This window comes from Hippocampus bargibanti, linkage group LG11 (genome assembly GCF_051943395.1).
Source record: "Hippocampus bargibanti isolate YZ-2025 linkage group LG11, ASM5194339v1, whole genome shotgun sequence".
Lineage (NCBI taxonomy): Eukaryota > Metazoa > Chordata > Actinopteri > Syngnathiformes > Syngnathidae > Hippocampus > Hippocampus bargibanti.
The window spans coordinates 20,356,639-20,376,514 of record NC_142744.1 but is presented as its reverse complement, the minus strand read 5'-3'; the positions used below and the strand labels follow the sequence as shown (position 1 = coordinate 20,376,514).

Sequence of the window (19,876 nt, the reverse complement as noted above, 5' to 3'; positions counted from 1 at the left end):
GCACGTCCGTGCTCTCATCCAGTGCTAATGGAAAAAGTCAAATTCTTTCGTCTTCTGCTGCAGCTGGGCATATATATTCATCCCTATTTCTTCACCGCATCTGGTGATTGTACTCGCCGACAGACCTACGGCATTATATGCATCTTTGTTCTCGGGACACAACTCCTCCGTGACAGCATCCATAGATTCCTTAACAAACTCTCCGTCCGTGAAAGGCTTACCGCTGCTTGCTATCAGCTTAGCAACCGAAAGCGGGCCCGAATTGATGCCTTCTTCGGCTGAGCTTGGCGTACAAATGTATTATGCTGAGATAGTTGTCCACTTTTCACTTTGAGATTGTCTGCTCGTATTTGGCCTTGCAAGCTATCATACTTGTCGTGATCTGGTTGGCGACCAACGGGGGGCGCTGTCGGCCCCACCTGCACCTGCACGGGTGCTGGTCGTCCCGATCGGATTGGCGACCAACGGGTAGCGACGTCAGCCCTGCCTGCAGCCTCGCAGGTGCTGGCCGTTTTAATCACTGACACTTAAAAGGACACCCGGCACGACCATACGGTGTCGGTTCATTGTTTGCTGCATGTTTGTTGCATGCATTGTGTATGCTGTGCATGTGTTTGTTTAACCTCGGCGGACTTTTACTTTTGGTCTTCTTTTGATACTTTGTATTTTTTCTGTTCAGTTGATTTTGATGTTTTACATTTTGTTCCTGCTGACCTTTATTTTAATAAAATTTGTCAAACAACCTCCTGCTCCCTCCTGCCTGCTTTTTGGGATCCGCACCCGCCATCACCACCTCGCAAAACGTGACAATACTTGTCTTGTCTTGACGGGATTCATAGTGTCGGCGAAGATTGTATTCTTTGAATACCGCCTTTACCTTTTGACAGATGAGACAAACAGCCTTTTCTTTGCATTGAACATAAACACAATCGGTTGTCTACTGCAGGTTAAATACCCTGCATTCTGAATCAATTTTTCTCTTACCTAACCTTTTCACCATTATTCCGTTCACTCTTTGACAGGAAGGTTTACAAGCGAAAACGGGTCTGGGACCAAATAGAGCGCACCTGAATGTACCACCGAACTCCCCTCCAATCCTCATACGTCACTTTCTTGTGTCGCGTCCCATTGTGACCGACTCCTTTAGCGTTCTATTGTGAGCAGGTATGTTTGTATTGTTCAATCACGATTATAAACAACGTACATTGATTAAAATAGGAACAGATAATGATCGAAAACCGACCTTTGACTTGTAAAATAATGTATTTTTCTGGAGGCCAAATAGGAAAAAATCTGATAGCATCTCTGGTATTGTTCAGGGGGCGGGGCCAAATGACCCTGCAATATACCTTCAAGGTGCCTCAGGTGGATGGACTTGGCAACACTGAAAAAGGAAGAGATCAGGCTATTTATATCTGTATAATATCTGTGACTGTAAAGTGTCCTTGAGAGTTTTGAAAGGCGCTTATAAATGAAATGTATTATTATTATTATTATTATTATTATTATTATTATTATTTTCACACCTGACATTTTTCTCCAGTCGCTCCAGCCTGCCTGGACACGCTTCTTCACCTCTTTTCCACACTCTCCATTGCTCTGGACAGTTGACCCCAAGTACTTCCTCATACGTCACTTTCTTGTGTCGCGTCGCATTGTGACCGACTCCTTTAGCGTTCTATTGTGAGCAGGTATGTTTGTATTGTTCAATCACGATTATTAACAACGTACATTGATTAAAATAGGAACAGATAATGATCGAAAACCGACCTTTGACTTGTAAAATAATGTATTTTTCTGGAGGCCAAATAGGAAAAAATCTGATAGCATCTCTGGTATTGTTCAGGGGGCGGGGCCAAATGACCCTGCAATATACCTTCAAGGTGCCTCAGGTGGATGGACTTGGCAACACTGAAAAAGGAAGAGATCAGGCTATTTATATCTGTATCTGAAATGTATTATTATTATTATTATTATTATTATTATTATTTTCACACCTGACATTTTTCTCCAGCCGCTCCAGCCTGCCTGGACACGCTTCTTCACCTCTTTTCCACACTCTCCATTGCTCTGGACAGTTGACCCCAAGTACTTAAAATTCTCCACCTTCTTTATCTCTTCTCCCTGTAGCATCACTCTTGCACTTGGATCCCTCTCATTCACACACATATATTCCGTCTTGCTGCGACTGATCTTCATTCCTCTCCTTTCCAGGGCATATCTCCACAGCTCTAGTTTCTCCGCCACCTGTTCCCTGTTCTCGCTACAGATCACAATGTCATCTGCAAACATCATGGTTCAAGGAGATTCTTGTTTAATATCGTCTGTCAGCCTGTCCATCACCATAGCAAACAAGAAGGGGCTCAGAGCTGACCCCTGGTGGAGTCTCACCTCCACCTTGAATTCCTCAGTCATACCGACAGCACACCTCACAACTGTCTTACAGTCATGATACATGTCTTGTACCGCTCTAACATACTTTTCCGTCACTCCAGACTTCCTCATGCAATGCCACAGCTCTTCTCTGGGCACCCTGTCATACGCTTTCTCCAGATCTACAAAGACACAATGCAATTCCTCCTGACCTTCTCTGTATTTCTCTATCAGCATTCTTAAAGCAAACATTGCATCGCATATTTGTTTTGGCAACATTTTTTACGTCGGATGCCCTTCCTGACACAACCCTCTGTATTTATCCGGGCTTGGGACCGGCACAATAAGGGCTTGTGCCCCCTTGTGATTAAATTTATTATTATTATTATTATTATTATTATTATTATTATTATTATTATTATTATTATTATTATTTCCATTTCTTATCCCTCCTTCTGAAATGAAACTGCGTTAAAGCATGTTATTGTTGCCAATGTTTATTCATTAAAATACTTACATGTACAGTAAAGTCTCATTATATCGATATCGGTTATATCGATAGTACCGCTTATTACGATACTATTTCTATGAACGCAAGGAGAAAATTACATGCGCGCAGGGTCGGATATATCGATAGTCCCGGTTATATCGATATTTTTCGGACTCTTGAGAATATTGATATAACGAGACTTTACTGTATCTTTAAAATCTTTTTCTTTCGGCTGTCCCTTCAAGGGAAATCAGCGTCCTCCATCTTTAGAGGTTTGATCCGCGCATTTGTTTTGGCCAAGCTTTTATCATAATAATACCTTTCATTTCTAAGCGCCTGTCAAAACTCTCAAGGTCACTTTACAATACATCGGATGTCCTTCATGACACAACCCTTTTACTTTGTCCGGGCTTGGGACCGGCACAAGAAGACTTATGACTTATGTTAAGGCGGAAGTAGTCGCCGAAACATGTCAAGTATTTGAACACCTAGACTGTCTGTAAGTAAAGAATCTGCTTAAAATTAAATAAGACTTATGTCTGTTTGTGGCTCAGTAAAAGGCTCCCAAACACTTAAAATGGTCAGAGATAAAGATATGCTGTCAATATTGGTGCATTTTTTCTACTTGGGCACTTAAATGGTTAAATTATAAACAGACACCCCTGTATTGTGTTCGTTCCCAAATGTTCAGGTTCACAACAGATGGGAATCGCTTTCGAACACAATCTTCTTATCTTTATATATTTTATTTATTTATTTTATTTATATTCTATATCTTTATATATCTCAGCTTTTCCCTTCAAGGGGTCGTCACAGCGAATCAGTGTCCTCCATCTTCAGAGGTTTGATTCGCATGTTTACAAGGGGTAATTATATAGTATTTTCTTATTCATTGTTTGAGATTAATTAATATATTGTAGGACCATGTATCTCACCCAGCAGGTGTACAGCAGGGGCGTGTCCAACTGCATTTTCTGTTTGAAGCAGATCCACACACACCAAAAAATCCTTAAGTAAATGTTTTCAAATATTTACATAATTTTGTTGAATTTAATGTTCTCAAAATGACTGACTCGATTAATATTCATTTCCATGCAATGAGAGGCACTCGAACGCAAAAACATAGCTGAAGAATCTCGCGTTGTTTCCTGACGGAGTGAAATCTTTCACGAACGTCTGTTCTTTGCGTCTACTTCCTGTTTTGTTTCGTCTCTCCTTTCCCTACCTTGTTGTAGCTCGGTTCAAGTCGAAATGGAACAATTATTCGGGCAGGTGGACATATACGAGTGGCTCTCGAGCACACGCCATTTTATCTCCCATCGGTGGACCTTCTAAGCAGTATCGTCGTCGCTGACGCTTTCCCGGCGGGGCTTCCTAAGCCCCACACGTCCGCGGGGCGACATGGCACTCAGCTCTGGCGGCTGGGCTCCGCAGGTCTCGTTGCTCGGGGCTTCCCAGTCTGTAGCTTGTGACGTCGGGCTCGCTCGGTCATCGGCTTGCTGCGGTACGGTCTTGATGTCCGTCCGCGTGTCAGTATCCTACTCCGGTGCTCGCCCCTTGTGCCTACCCGGAACCGACAGCGAGGCTCTGCGCCTCCAGCTCAGCATGGATCCCAGCCGGGCCGGAGAGTTTCGACTGGCCCTGCGGGACACGAGTGGGAACCGCAATGTGGTGAGTTTGCGTTAAAAAAACTGATTTTATATCTCTGGAATATATATATATATATATATCATCACCTTAATCTTCTCCAACACAGGCTATTTTCCGTAGCAATTACACATCAATAAATCTGCATCAGCAATTAGAACTTGTCACTATACGTGATACTGCAAACACTTAAAAATAAAAGGAAATTTAAAATCATTTGTCCACAAAGTTTTATTAAGTCCACCAAGAATATGCAATCTTAAATCTTTAAAATCTTATATATATATATATATATATATATATATATATATATATATATATATATATATATATATATATATGTGTGTGTATGTGTATATGTGTGTGTGTGTATATATGTATGTATGTATATGGATGGATGGATGGATGGATTTGCCTTTATTAGTCTCGCAGTGGAGAAATTTACATTTCACAGCAGCAAGCAGATATGTATCGTTGTACTAAGTTCATCCTCTAATATTAAGCAGATTCTTTACTTACAGACAGTGTAGGTGTTCAATTAGCTGACGAAGGCGGAAGTAGTCGCCGAAACATGTCAGCTAATTGAACACCTACACTGTCTGTAAGTAAAGAATCTGCTTAATATTGTATATATGTATGTATATATGAATATGGATTGGATTGGATTTGTCTTTACTAGTCTCACAGTGGAGAAATTTACAACTCACAGCAGCAAAGTGATGAAAGGAACGAAAGTAGAAAAACTAAATACATGAGCTGCTGGAAAGGCAGCCACTCTCGCGGCGCCGTCTTGAAGTCAAAAAAACAAAAAAAAAACTAAACAATAATATGACAGCACAAAGACAATATGACAAAACAAAGACACAGCGAGTCATTCATTCTTCAGGACTTGCTGTACCCTCTTTGTGATGACATGAAGCAGTTCTAGATGAAAGAGGAGAAAAGCGTCTTTCCGCCAGTGACCAGGGACGTCATGGTGGAACGTGCATGTCGAATACAAGCTAAATGTTGAAAGCAAACACGCAGCTGTAGCATCCATTGACGAAAACAGATTGTCTCACATCTCCTGTCCCACATAAATCTGCTTCAGTTCCAAGCCGCAACAGTTCCACACACACGCATCGGCGCTCTGCGCTGACGCTCCTTTCTTCTTAATGCGGGCTCCTCAAGCCATGAATCCATCCAGCCGCAGATTGTCCAACAGCATCGACCTTCCGTTGAACAAAGCGGGGCTGTGAAGATGCTGCCCATCAAAGGCGCAAAAAAGCACAATGGCCCCTGTGGTGTCCAGCAATGGCAGTCGAATGGCACAGACATTCCTCCCATTCAAAAACAGTACTGGCATATTCATGCTGCCGAAAAGGCGCAACCGCTCAGCACAGTTTCCTCCTTGATGAGTGTAGTGGTCAAAAATGCTGAAAAACAATCCATATCCATTCCACACGACGCACAACAACACAAAGTGACAAAAGAAAACACAAAACAAGACAAAAACAACAAAAAAAGCAAGGCTCATGAGAGCACTTGCTGACTGTGGAAAACCACACTTGAAACCAATGGCAAGCCACTAACACAAGTGTCCATCAAATGTGGCATATACCAAGGTGATGCACTCTCCCCACTGCTGTTCTGCATAGGACTCAACCACCTCAGCCAAATAATCACCAAGACAGGCTATGGATACCGCCTCAGAAATGGAGCTACAATCAGTCACGTCCTCTACATGGATGACATAAAGCTGTATCCTAAGAGCGAAAGGGACATAGACTCCCTGATCCACACAACCAGGATCTACAGCAGTGACATTGGGATGTCATTCAGGCTAGAGAAATGTAGTCGGATGGTGACTAAGAGGGGCAAGGTAGTCCACACTGAAGGGGTCTCACTCCCTGAAGGAACAATAGCAGACATTGAAAACAGCTACAAGTACCTCGGTATACCACAGGCCAATGGCAACCTCGAACTAGCAACAAGGAAAGCGGCTATGACCAAACACCTCCAGCGGGTGAGGCAAGTCCTAAGAAGCCAGCTCAATGGCAAGAACAAGACCCGGGCAATAAACAGCTATGCCCTGCCAGTGATCAAATACCCTGCAGGAATAATAAGGTGGCCAAAGGAAGAGATTCAGACCACAGATGTTAAGACCCGAAAACTCCTCACCATGCATGGAGGGTTCCATCCCAAGTCCAGCACCCTGAGACTGTACACAAGCCGTAAGTAAGGAAGGAGGCAGAGGACTAATGAGTGTGAGAGCCATTGTCCAGGATGAACCATCCAAGCTCAATGAATACATCAAAGAGAAGGCGCCAACGTATGATGTACTCAGAGAATGTCTCAGACAATGGGGAACAGAGGATGAGGTGCTGGAAGAGGGACAAACATGGGAGGAAAAGCCCCTACACGGGATGTACCACCGAACCATAACTGAAGTGGCTGATCTCAAGAGGTCCCATCAGTGGCTAGAGAGGGCTGGCCTAAAGGACAGCACAGAGGCACTCGTCCTGGCTGCTCAAGAGCAGGCCCTGAACACCAGAGCCATAGAGGCACGGATATACCACACCAGGCAAGACCCAAGATGTAGGTTGTGCAAAGAGGCACCTGAGACAATCCAACACATTACTGCAGGGTGTAAGATGCTGGCAGAGAAAGCCTAGATGGAGCGCCATAACCAGGTAGCTGGCATAGTCTACCGAAACATCTATGCGGAGTATAGACTGGAAACCCCAAGGTCAAAATGGGAAACACCTCCCAAGGTAGAAGAGAATGACCGAGCAAAGATCCTGTGGGACTTCCAGATACAGACTGACAAGATGGCGATGGCCAACCAACCAGATATCGTGGTCATCGATAAAGGGCAAAGGAAAGCCGTTGTCGTGGATGTAGCGGTCCTGAGTGATGGAAACATCAGAAAGAAGGAACATGAGAAAATCGAGAAATACCAAGGGCTCAGAGAGGAGCTGGAAAGAGCCTGGAAGGTAAAGGTGACAGTCATGCCTGTGGTGGTCGGCGCACTCGGGGCAGTGACCCCCAAACTAGACGGGTGGTTGCAACAGATACCGGGAACAACATCAGATATTTCGGTCCAGAAAAGCAGTGCTAGGAACAGCACGGATACTGCGCAGAACCCTCAAGCTTCCTGCCCTCTGATAGAGGACCTGAGCTAAAATGGGGGACAGACACCACCTTTGGGAGGTGAGACGAGGATCTTCTTCTTTTCCTTTCGGCTTTTCACTTCAAGGGGTTGCCACAGCGAATCAGTGTCCTCCATCTTCAGAGGTTTGATTCGCATGTTTGTTTTGGCCCAGCTTTTACATCGGATGCCCTTCCTGACACAACCCTCTGTATTTATCCGGGCTTGGGACCGGCACAAGAAGACTTATGTCCCCTTGTGGCTACAGAAGAAGCAACTCGTTCAGTAAAAGGCTCCGAAACACAAAATGGTCATCGGCACAGCAACAATGATAAAAGCAAAACTATACTCACCATTTATTATTATTATTATTATTTTTATTTTTATTATTATTATTTATTTATTATTATTTATTAATACATAAAATAAATGTAATAACAATAATAATAACAATAATCGATTTAATTTCTAAGTGCCTTTCAAAACTCTCAAGGACACTTACAGTGACAGGAATTTTTGTGCGGGTGAGCAGCGGCAGCCATTCGTGCCAGCGTTCACTCTACTTCCTAAGTCTTCTTTTCCTTTCGGCTTTTCCCTACAAGGGGTCGCCACAGCAAATCAGTGGCCTCCATCTTTAGAGGTTTGATCCACATGTTTGTTTTGGCCAAGCTTTTACGTCGGATGCCCTATCTGACACAACCCTCTGTATTTATCCGGGCTTGGGTCCAGCACAAGAAGACTTATGTCCCTTTGTGGCTACAGAACAAGCAACTCGCTCAGTAAAAGGCTCCCAAACACAAAATGGTCATTGGCACAGCAACATTCAAAAAATCAAAAACTATACTCACCATTTGATGATGACAATGTGAAATGCTCTGATCTTACCGTGAAATGGTAAGATCTCTTTCCTTACATTACATCACATCTCTTTCCTTACATTACATCACAAACAGAATATATATATATATATATATCAGTGACGTGCAGTCAGTGGAGGCAGGTGAGGCACTGCCTCACCTGTCATCATGGAAAGCTGTCATGGAAATATCAAATGAAAAAATAAATTAAACAGTTAGATTTAACTAGATTTAGCTAGATTTAGCTTCACCGTTTTAGGATTTTTTTCAAAATCGCTGAATTTACCGTTCAAATACTAAGTAGAGACGAGCGGTGACGTCATTGATGACGTCAGTGCCTCACCAGCCATGAACCTCACCGCACGTCACTGATATATATATATATATATATATATATATATATATATATATATATATACACAGTGACGTGCCATATATATCAAATATCAAATAAAAAAATAAATTAAACAGTTATATGTATTTAGTGATTTGTACTTTAAAGTTCTTGTCCATTTAACTTCACCGTTTTAGGATTTTTTTCAAAATCGCAGAATTTTCACATTTACCGTTCAAATACTAAGTAGACACGAGCGGTGAGGCAGCAGCCGGCTGAGCCTCAAGATGGATTGTGCAATCACTATGCTTACTGTGCTGGCTTGCTCTGCAGTGAGACCACATTGCTGTCCTTCTGCATATCGCTATTAAAGCGTTCAAACACGTTTAGTATATGAACTAAATTTCTACAGTTTAGCTGGTGTACATAATGTAGAGTCATTGTACATTATAAACACTGTACTACAGTGTTTATTTTGTTTTATTTTTATCAAAACGCTGTGCGTAGGTGAGGCAAACAGTTCTCCCGCCTCATGACAGGGGCGCTTGTGATTCCAGAGATACTTCCGACTCCACGTCTGCAGAATAATAAAATTAGAGACAGAAAGCTACAGTAAACAGTTAGCAAGTAAAGTGCAACCCTGCAGTCATTTTTTCGTGTTGCTTGGCCCAACTTTCAGAATGGAGGATTACATATCTAAATTGAAAGAATTTTCTAAACTGGACTTTCAATCGAAGCAGGAGGTAATAATTAAAGGAATACCAACACCGGAGCTAAAAGGTTTGCTTCAGACAACGGGACACAATACTCGCTCTTTTCAGGCGGACTGGTACACACGAAAAGGCTGGCTGTGTGGATGTCCAGCAAGAAACCGCCTTTTCTGCCTTTCCTGCCTACTGTTCTCAACTTGTGACAATGTCTGGACTCAAATGGGATATTGTGACCTGAAAAATTTACAACGGAGCCTCATCAAAAATGAGTGAAGACTCAACATCAGCATCCACAATGCTAAGGTAAAGGAGAACCGGGAGATTTTAAAAGATCTCATCAATGCCACCTGCTTCCTTGCCAAACAACAGCTGGCATTTCGTGGAAATGGTGAAAGTAAAGGCTCTGCTCATCGTGGCAACTATGTTGAACTATTACATGCTTTCGCATGGACTTCATTTACAAGTAAAGGTAACGCAATAAAAACGTTTTTTTAATTATTTTTTTCTATGCTACAGTTTGTATATATAAAGAATGCTGACATGAAATTTTAAACAAAACACGTTAACTGTTGCCAATCAAATGGTGAATACGCTACTCTGTAGAGTTCATATGTTTGTAAATCTGGCTATGATGACGTCAGTGCCTCACCAGCCATGAACCTCACCGCACATCACTTATATATATATATATATATATATATATCTATATATATATATATATATATATATATATATATATGCATGTGTGTGTTTGTGTGTGTCATGCATATTAGCATATTTGACAAGAAAGCTGACTTTGGCTTTGATAACGTCCCTGATCCACTGCTGAAAAGGATGCTTTGATCTCTCCTCTTTCATCTAGAACTGCTTCATGTCATAAAGAGGGTACAGAAAGTGCTGAAGAATGAATGACTCTCTATGTCTTTGTGTTGTCATATTATTTGCTATTTAGTCTTTATTTTTTTTACTTCAAGATGGCGCCACAGCAGTGGCTGCTTTTCCAGCAGCTCCTGTATTTTGGTTTTCTACTTCTTTCTTTCCTTTCCTCTTCCTTTCATAACTTTGCTGTTGTGAAATGTAAATTTCTCCTCTGCGAGATGAATAACGGTCAACCAATCCAATGATAACATTAAGGCTCTCTTAAAAGCCCAACAAATTAGTAAACCCTTGGTTGACAATGAGTTCCCTTCAGTCAGAGGACACTTGAATTTGTACAGTGTCACAATTATGACAAGTGTTTTAAACACGTTTAAGTAATCGAAATGGCCTAGTCGCTTAAACAATGGCGTCCGTCAGTAGTTTGTCTGCTTTGTTTCCGTACTTTGTGTCAGTCAATATTTGTAATTGGTATCATAATACAAGTGACAATGTGAAATGTGGTTAAACTAATTACATGTTATCAACAGCAGAGAGTTTCACTTGAACATAGTTTCTTGGATTTGTTTACTTGCTGACAGCTATTAAATTGGGTATCTGCTACAATGGTGACTCACCCGAACATGGTTGAGTCACCATATACAGTATACTGTAATAAATTTCCATATACAGTAAAGTCTCGTTATATCGATATTCAAGGGAGTCCGAAAAAATATCGATATAACCGGGACTATCAATATATCCGACCCTGTTTGCATGTAATTTTCTCCGTGCGTGCATAGAAATAGTATCGATATAACCGGGACTATAGATATATCCGATATCAATATAACGAGACTTTACTGTATATAATAAATCTCCTCCAAGGACTTTGCAATTGTGTTTTACAATGTCGGATGCATATTACAAATTAAAAGCCACTTAAAACTGGAGAGAAACAGCAGGCAACTGAGGCAGATCAGCCCGAACTGATATGTGGCGTCAACTTGGAGGTGCACAACATTGGCGAGCGACTTTGTCAGAGCCTACCGGAATGCTTATTGTTGTTTGTGACATCTCTGCGGTCATCTTAAAAAATACCACATGGGAGTGACCGTTTACCAGCCACTATGGCTGAATACCTTTTTGTTAAGCAACGCTGCAATTCAGTCTTTCATGTCTGGTGCGCATCATCTGGCTCATTTTGAAGACCTCTCTGATGCCAACGAGCTTTGTTAACAAGCAGTGAGGAGCTTCATTTGGAGTGCAATGAAAAGAAGCGCAATGTCCCCATTTTGCAGCCCCTGCGGGCTATTCAGCCTTTTTGGGGGAGAGCGTCAATAGTTAATTCAAAACCAATTCAGTGGGGATGGATAATTTCCCGTGGCACGTTTGATGATCTCTCACGACACATTGGTTGGGAATTTTTTGATTGAAGGGACACCTACTTCTACTCATAAAAATGTTATTGTTTGTCACAAAAACCGACTCAGCTGTATTTTGGACCAAAACATGTAAAATAGCCTGTTAGGCATATAGTTAACACCCCTGTCCACTTTTATATGGCATAACTGTATGTTATTCCCTCCATCCAGTTGGTAGAGTTCGACCTACGCTCTGTGCACTACGAGGTGAAGTCGGCACGCTGCCATGAGATGCGTTTAACGACGCCCCCTCACGACTTTATTCGCTTCTCCTTCCGCTGTGACCGCGAGGCTGAGGAGTGGGCCACTGTGGTCATGTCGTCACTGCGAGAGGCCCAGCGGGGTCAGTTTTCACTTTGTTTGTCACGTAGGTACATCGAAGAGCAACTGACTTTCAAAATAAAAATGTTATGTCTTCCAGTTGCAAACATGGCCACCTACGAGGGAAGTGGCAAGCAAACAGAGGCTGCCGCCGCAGCCGCGATTAAGCCATCGCTACCGCTCGTCGGTGGGTTTCCTCACTCCTCCGTGAACGCAACAAACAGACTGACTCACTTTGCCACCTTAATTTGCTTTAGAGGAGCTTTGCGTGGAGCTCGTCAAGGCGGTGGAGTCCGGCGACGCTCACGCCGCCGCCCAGCACGCATCTGCATTGGCCCAACAAAAAGCGACTCTGAGCATCCAACTGGCAGAGAAGAACTACACCAGCGGGGAGATCAGGTACACCCTTACGACTTGAATTTCAATTTTCCCCCTGCTTGAAGTGCACCTAATTTGACCACCCTGTCACATATTGTACATGAGCCGCATCAGGTTTGACTTAGATTGACATGAGTGAACATGAAAACTTTTCTCAATGAGCATTTCATTTCGAGATTTACATTTACCATAATTTCCGGACTATAGAACGCACCTGATTATAAGCCTCACCCACTACATTTTTAGAGGAAAACCGATTTTGTACATACACAAACCGCACCTGTATATAAGCCGCATGTCAGAATCAGAATCAGAATACCTTCATTCGTCCCACAATGGGGAAATTTGCAGTCCACAGCAGCAATTGAAAAAGGATGTCACCTCATTATACATGTAAACAAAGAAAGACAGTACACAGAGAGAGTTTTCAAAGTTTTAATAATATAACTTAACAATAATAATAACTTTCTACCCAAACGGTGCCTGCGTCGCGGCAGTAAAACGGTAGCAATATCGTAACAACACGCTAGCAATACAATAGCAACCCACTATAACAGGTCTGGTAAAAGAACATACTGGTAAAAATCACGGTAAACCGTTTTCATTTTACTACTTTGAACTGAAGCCATCGAAGTCTGGAATGAGTGTCATATAGACGTTGTCACACACTCCCCCGCTGGCACTCTCATCCTGAGACAAATCGTCTTTTTCCATTGCTCCAGTTCTTCCCACTGCTGTTTCCAGCATCGCACCATCGATTTGTTTATACCAAGTTTACATGCAGCAGCTCTGTTTCCTTCTTCATCAGACATCTCGATTGCTTTTATCTTGGAAGCTGCGTCTTCTTCGACGCATATATTCCACCTGACTTAATCTTACCGTTTCTACTCGAGCCCCACTGGCGGCCATTAGAAAAATTACATAAATTGGCTGCATCACTGAATAAGCCGCAGGGTTGAACGTTTTGGAAAAAAAGTAGTGGCTTATAGTTCGGAATTTACAGTAAAATAGAAATCTGTGGCTCGCCAGTCTAAGCCATCTGGCTCCCTTCCCCCGCACTTCTTTAAGGAGGTTCTCCCGAGTATTGGCACATCGGTCTTAGCCATTATCGACAGCAGCCTCTTTTCTGGTATTGTGCCCCAACAGTTTAAACATGCTGTTGTCCAACCTTTGATCAAGAAACCTGGTCTTGATCAAGATGTACTGTCAAATTTTAGGCCCATTTCCCAACTGCCTTTAATTTCAAAAATGCTTGCAAAAGTGGTGCATGTGCAGTTGAACCAGTCAGGTTTCCAATGATGCACAGCACAGAATTAGCCCTGTTATGGGTTTCCAATGATGCAACGCACAGAATTATCCCTGTTATGGGTTTCCAATGACATCCTCCTGGCAAATCACATTGGAGAATATGTGTGTCTTGTTTGATTGAATTTGACTGCAGCATTTGATAGTGGATCACAGTATTCTGCTGTCTCGTTTGCAGTACTTGGTGGGCATTGCTGATAGTGCTCTCGACTGGTTTAGATCCTATTTAGCTAACAGAGCTTTTATGTTCGCCTTGGTTGCTCTGACTCATGTGCCGCCCCTCTTTCATGTGGGCCACAGAGGTCAATTTTGGGGCCTTTGCTGTTCTCAGTATACCTGCGACAATTGGCTTCCATCTTAAAGGACAACCGACGCCTTCGGACACGTTGTGTCCATAATTTGTAAAATCACTTCAAATGACTTCTACTGAGTGTGTTTTACAAGGATTCCACGGCATAGAGCTATATTTTACGTTTTACGTCTTGTTTTTGTTTTTGATGACGATGCCTGACGTGACGTCACGTCAGGAACGCCCCTGACCGAGAAAGCGACACACAATGCATTTTGAGGTACTGTGTTTGGTCTGAAAACTTCGTGTTGATGGCGAAATTAGAAGGAAGAAACATAAATAACGCGATGATGAATCGTTGTGTGTTGCACCAAGACTACTATTTGATACTAGTTGACACAAATTCCCAGCAGACAAATCAGCCCATTTCTAACGGAGCTTGGGCGCCATCTTGTGCATTTTCTGGGCGCTACAATGGAGTCCAGACGCGTCAAAATGAGACGGAAGGACTTCGTTAATTGATTGCAAACATTTATGCTTTCCTCTTTAGAACTATTTGAATCATATTCATAACTGGATGAGTAACAAGAAAGCATCTTCTCCGAATCTGAAGCCATTGTTTTGATTCTCGAGCAAGGCAAGATGTCCTGGCGTGATGTCACGAACCAGGGGGCGGGACCTTCTGAAACTGAAACTTTCTGAGGTCATTTTGAAGTAGTTTTGGGACACTTTAAGTCATTTTTGTTGGTGTTTTGCATTTGACTAAAATATCAGCCTGCATGTTTTGGGTTTTGTCCTTCCACAGCTCTGCAGATCACTGTCAAATCTATGTCCCACTGAGCAAACACTTTTTTATTACATCACAAACATTCTTGAACTTCAAGGAAAAGAAGACAGAGGTGATAGTGTTTGGTCCCAGTGGCCAGTGTATATCCCATTCTGTAGACCTGGGCTCCCTGTCTGCTTATCTTATGCCAACAGTCTCAAACTCGGGTCTTAAACTGGACAATGATTTTAAACTTGAAATTGGTGCCGTTTTTAAATCCAGCTTCTTTCATTTTGGGCAGCTGGCTAAAATAAAACCTCGCAAAGCGTATTGCTCCTTTCATGATAGTTGTCTGAAAAATCCCACTGGTTTTATCCATCTCATTGGGCGGCCATTTTGCAACTTGCTGTCTGCCGAAAATGACATCACTATGCCTAAAATTCCTTGCCATTGATTCAGACTACCGGTAATCATACAATGAAATCTTGGTCTATAGCGTCATTTCAACATGTCATTGTCTTCCAGCCTGTCTGTAGTGGTGGAGGACGTCTCTTCTTCCTGTTGCTTCACAGTCAAAGTCTTCCCTTACATGACGGTGGCTGCGCTCAAACAACAGGTTAAAATACATCAAAGGTGGGTTCAAAAAACAACACGAAAATCACTGAGCGGAACCCATTACCTCAACCAGGTGTTTGTGGAGTACGGTTTCCACCCACGCGTGCAGCGCTGGGTGATGGGTCAGTGTCTGTGCACGGACCCTCGCTCACTGGCATCCTACGGCGTACAGCGCGACGGCGACACGGCGTACCTCTACTTGATCTCGGCCCGCCAGGCCCGGATCACGCGACAGCTGTTCCAGCAGGATCTGGAGGGCGCCCTGTCCGCCCTCGCCCTTCCGCCCGGCAATGGCCCCGTCAGCCAAGACCGTCGGGGCTACAGCACACTGCCGCCACGGTTACCCCACTCCGGCCAGGGTGCGTCACACGTTCAACACCGTTTCCTCCAATTGTAGAAAATACTGAAGATAAAAACAGAGCTAATTAATACTATTAAATTATTTATCTAGCATTACCATTTTTTTAAAAAGCTGCTTAAAGGACAACCGACACCTCCCGACAAGTTGGGTCCATAATTTGTAAAAGCACTTCTACTGGGCGCGTTTTACAAAGATTCCACCGCATAGAACTGTATTTTACTTTTAAAAGTCACGCTGAATATTCATAGTCTTGTTTTCGAGTTGATGTCGATGCCGGAAGTGAGATCACATTCGGTACGCCCCTGACCGAGAAAGCGACACACAATGCATTTTGGGTACTGTTGTTTTTTTAACTACATAAATAACGCAATGGTGAATCGTTGTGTGTCACAGCCAATTGCGGTAACACGCATAAAGAAGGTGTAAGTTTACACAAATTCCCAGCGGACAAACCAGCTATTTCCAACGAAGCAGAGCAGTAGAGCACCAGCGGAGGCGAACGAGGAAGCTAACCAGATTTAGCGATTTGGCGCTTGGATAGCGGAAGTTTGATACATGTTTACTCATTTAGTCACACTGCATGCGAACTGTGAGCTCACCTGGTGAAAGAGAGCAATCGCCATATTAATGGAGCAAAGCGATTGGACAAACATCCACTTTCCACCGTGTCATTTGTTACTTTGTAGCGCTGTCGAGCTCTCTCTCTCGTCTTAACATCTCTGATGTTCGTGTGCTGCTCAAATTGTGTCGCTGTCTTTTGTGTGTCTGCGTGAAACCCACCCCTCTGTCTTCTACCACGGATTTTAACCAATCATGGGCGGCTTTAACCAAAGGTCGGCTCTTATAAGCAGCTCCATATACTGGACGAAACGCCGCTTGTGCACCATCTTGTGCATTTTCTGGGCTTCTTCATCTGAGTGCAGATCTTCACCGGTTTCATCACTTGCCCACGGCTCGAATTGATACGGAAGGACTTCTTTAATCGTTTGCAAACATTTATGATTTCCTCTTCAGAACTATTGGAGTCATATTCATAACTGGATGAGTAACAAGAAAGCATCTTCTCCAAATCTGAACACTCTGAAGTCTTTGTTTTGATTCTGGAGCAAGGCAGGTTGTGTGTGGGCCAATCCTAACGTGACGTCACGAACAAGGGGGCGGGACTTTCTGAATCTCCCCAGCTTCGAGCTCATTTGTGGCAGTTTTGGGACACTTTAAGTCATTTTTATTGGTGTTTTGCATTTGACTAAGAATATCAGCCGGCGTGTTTTGGGTATTTTCGACGCTATAAAACGTTTTTCTGGCGTCAGTTAGGAAACAAAAATGGTGTCGGTTGTCCTTTAATTACTGGTGTGCAACTTAACGGGGACCGGGTAAATATTAACAGTAAACAAAAGCATAGGTGTGTGTTTGGCTGAGTTTTGAAAGCATAAAAAAGAATGGCTACATGAATTACTATAATATAATTTTAGACTTTTGATTAAATAAACTGCAGTATCTTACAGGACCTACTGCATTTTCAGAACACAACTGAGCTTGAATATTCACACTTCATTTTAGCTGTGTTATTGTTTCTACTCATGAAATTACAAGGGGGAAAAATACGTTGATGTGACTTTATATCCCGTGTGAATTTTAATGAATGTCCATCGCAGGGGGTGGCGATAAACCAGCTGACCTACAGGTTGTGCTTGACATGGAGAATCTGCATTTGAGCACCAAACCTACAAGAACAAAGGTAACTGTCAAAATCGCACCTTATGGATTCATCCTCTGTGTGAAAATCAGCATATTTTTTTCTCTCTGAGGAATAATATTGCTCAATTGTTTGTGTTCCATTATTGCAATGTTTTTTAAATTAGCCGTTGTTTCATTTCATCATTTTTCTTTATTTAATGTTTTTGTATGGACTCAATCACTGCCATTCCCCCATTTATTCAGGAATTGAAAATATGACGTGGAAGGGGGGGTTGCCACTAAAGCGCTAGTCAAACCTCTGACATTGTTTTTTCTCCCTTCCATGAGGGGACAACATTTGCCTTTTGTACAGCCGCCCCCACTTGCCCCACATATTACTCCAGACCCATATAACTTAGGTATTAAGTATTTCTGATGAAAGAAGAGAGTCCAAGGTTTCTTGCGCTGCATTGAATGTTTATGTAGTCCTAAAACTCAATATTCTGTGGGTCCTGGAATTTGAGTGACAAAAACCCTGGCACTGGAGTGGACAAATTTAGCACGTCTTACAGTGAATGAGTTAAAAACGCTTCGTATGATATGATGACAATGTTCGTGTTCTCACAATTAAACTCTATTCCTGCCGAAGAAAAAGATGCGTGACTAATTTTGGGGAGTTATTTAAAAAAAATAAATCATCATTCATCATGAAAAAAAAATATTTACTATACTGTTGCTTGCTGTATCACGCTTCATTTATCAATGCAATGTACAGACAATGCATTTATCAATGCAATGTACAGTCTGTACATTGCTTACTGTATTAAAAAAAATATGCAGATTGACTCAAAGGGTTTGTACATAGTTGTTGCATGATTCGTTCCCAGCACGACATCGACCAATGACAGCAGGCTAGATCTGTCATTGGTCGAGAGCATGCGTGAGAACAAATGTGAAAGTGAGCGGAAGCGAGACAAAATAAATACATACATACGTACATACATACGTACGTACAAAGCGGTGGCCCGGTAGTCGAGTGGTTAGCTTCACAGTGCAGAGGTCGCTGATTTGCGTCCCGGACCGGCCTCTGTGTGGTGTTTGCATGTTCTCCCCGGGCCCGCGTGGGTTTTTTCCGGGTTCTCCGGTTTTCTCCCACATTCCAAAAACATGCATGGCAGGCAGGTTGAACACTCCAAATTGTCCCAAGGTGTGAGGGTGAGTGTGACTGTTGTATGTCTTTGTGTGCCCTGGGATTGGCTGGCAACCAATTCAGGGTGACCCCTGCCTCGTGCCCGAAGACAGCTGGGATAGGCTCTAGCACCCCCCGCGACCCTAATGAAGAATAAGCGGTACGGAAAATGTTGTATGGATAGATGGATATGCCGAAGCTACTTCACTGACCAAAAAAAGCAGCATATTTGTGATTACTGATATTTTTAGTAGCACTTTCAGTACAGTATATTGGCGCCAACAACAACCGACATTGCACAGGACAATTGGGACAGTCTGTGCTAACATAAAACGTCCTGCTATTCCATTTCCTGTAGATGGAGTGGGCTTGTCCTTCATGCACTTTCATCAATAAGCCTTCCCGTCCGGGCTGCGAGATCTGCGCGACAGCCAAACCCGACGCATGCGTCACCAATGCCCTCCAGCAGACAACGCACGACGAGCTGGCCTTGAGCAGCAGCTGACCGCCTGTCGCCGCCATCTCCTCCCTCACATGCAGTCATCCACAATCTTTGCCAGTGTTGCCGCACACATGCACACATACACTCACACAGTGATTGTCAAGTGCACTGAGAGGAGTCCTTGCGGCTGATTGGCTGTTGGAGACGTTTGAAGCACTGTAGCATAACGCCGGAAAAGAGAGTTTGGCCATTTTCTACGGACATACACTGAGTGTATGTGGGTAACACCTCATTTCCTTTCTTTCAATGTATCTTTATTTTTTTGGAGGTGGGGGTTATTTATTGGAGGGGAGGAGAACATAAGAACTAAAGTTGGTTGTTGGAGATGAAAGAGGTTGTTTACAGGGTTGGTTACAAGTGCTTTTACTCTTTACAAATATTTTAATGGACGTTTAACTTTTTTTCCTTCTAAATGATTCATGATTGATGTAAATTTTAGGGTATGATTTGATTTTATTTGATTTCCTCTTTTGAGATTGTGATGGAATGGTTATCAGTCAAGATTACTGTGATTACTTAAAAAAGTGGAATAAACATAAGTGGAATAAACAAATACCATACCACCATGGTTGTCTTATTGAGAAAACTGAACAAAAAATGGATAAACATTTCCTGTTTTCAAGATTCTAAATGTTGGACAACAACAACAAATT

At 42.7% G+C, this 19,876-nt stretch overlaps 1 protein-coding gene and 1 long non-coding RNA gene across 2 annotated transcripts; one reads left to right on the top strand and one right to left on the bottom strand.

The window, feature by feature from the left end:
- Positions 1-1,598: 1,598 nt before the first annotated feature.
- On the bottom strand, positions 1,599-4,210 carry LOC148891897 (uncharacterized). The gene is made up of 3 exons (XR_016116432.1): positions 4,089-4,210; positions 1,998-2,555; positions 1,599-1,911 (listed from the first exon to the last, which is right to left on the bottom strand). It is a non-coding gene; the product is annotated as an uncharacterized LOC148891897 (long non-coding RNA).
- LOC148891896 (ranBP-type and C3HC4-type zinc finger-containing protein 1-like) lies at positions 4,026-19,776 on the top strand. The gene is made up of 8 exons (XM_089008260.1): positions 4,026-4,534; positions 11,992-12,163; positions 12,242-12,328; positions 12,399-12,540; positions 15,405-15,495; positions 15,568-15,853; positions 17,511-17,593; positions 19,080-19,776. The coding sequence occupies exons 1-8, from the start codon at positions 4,265-4,267 to the stop codon at positions 19,224-19,226; spliced, it is 1,278 nt and encodes a 425-aa protein (XP_088864386.1). The 5' UTR covers positions 4,026-4,264; the 3' UTR covers positions 19,227-19,776.
- Positions 19,777-19,876: the final 100 nt, after the last annotated feature.

Coding starts and splice junctions, on each gene's coding strand:
- LOC148891896 (XM_089008260.1), top strand. CDS start 4,265: ATGGCACTCAGCTCTGGCGGCTGGGCTCCGCAGGTCTCGTTGCTCGGG. Junction 12,164..12,241: donor ACTGCGAGAGGCCCAGCGGG/GTCAGTTTTCAC, acceptor TATGTCTTCCAG/TTGCAAACATGGCCACCTAC. Junction 12,329..12,398: donor GCCATCGCTACCGCTCGTCG/GTGGGTTTCCTC, acceptor AATTTGCTTTAG/AGGAGCTTTGCGTGGAGCTC.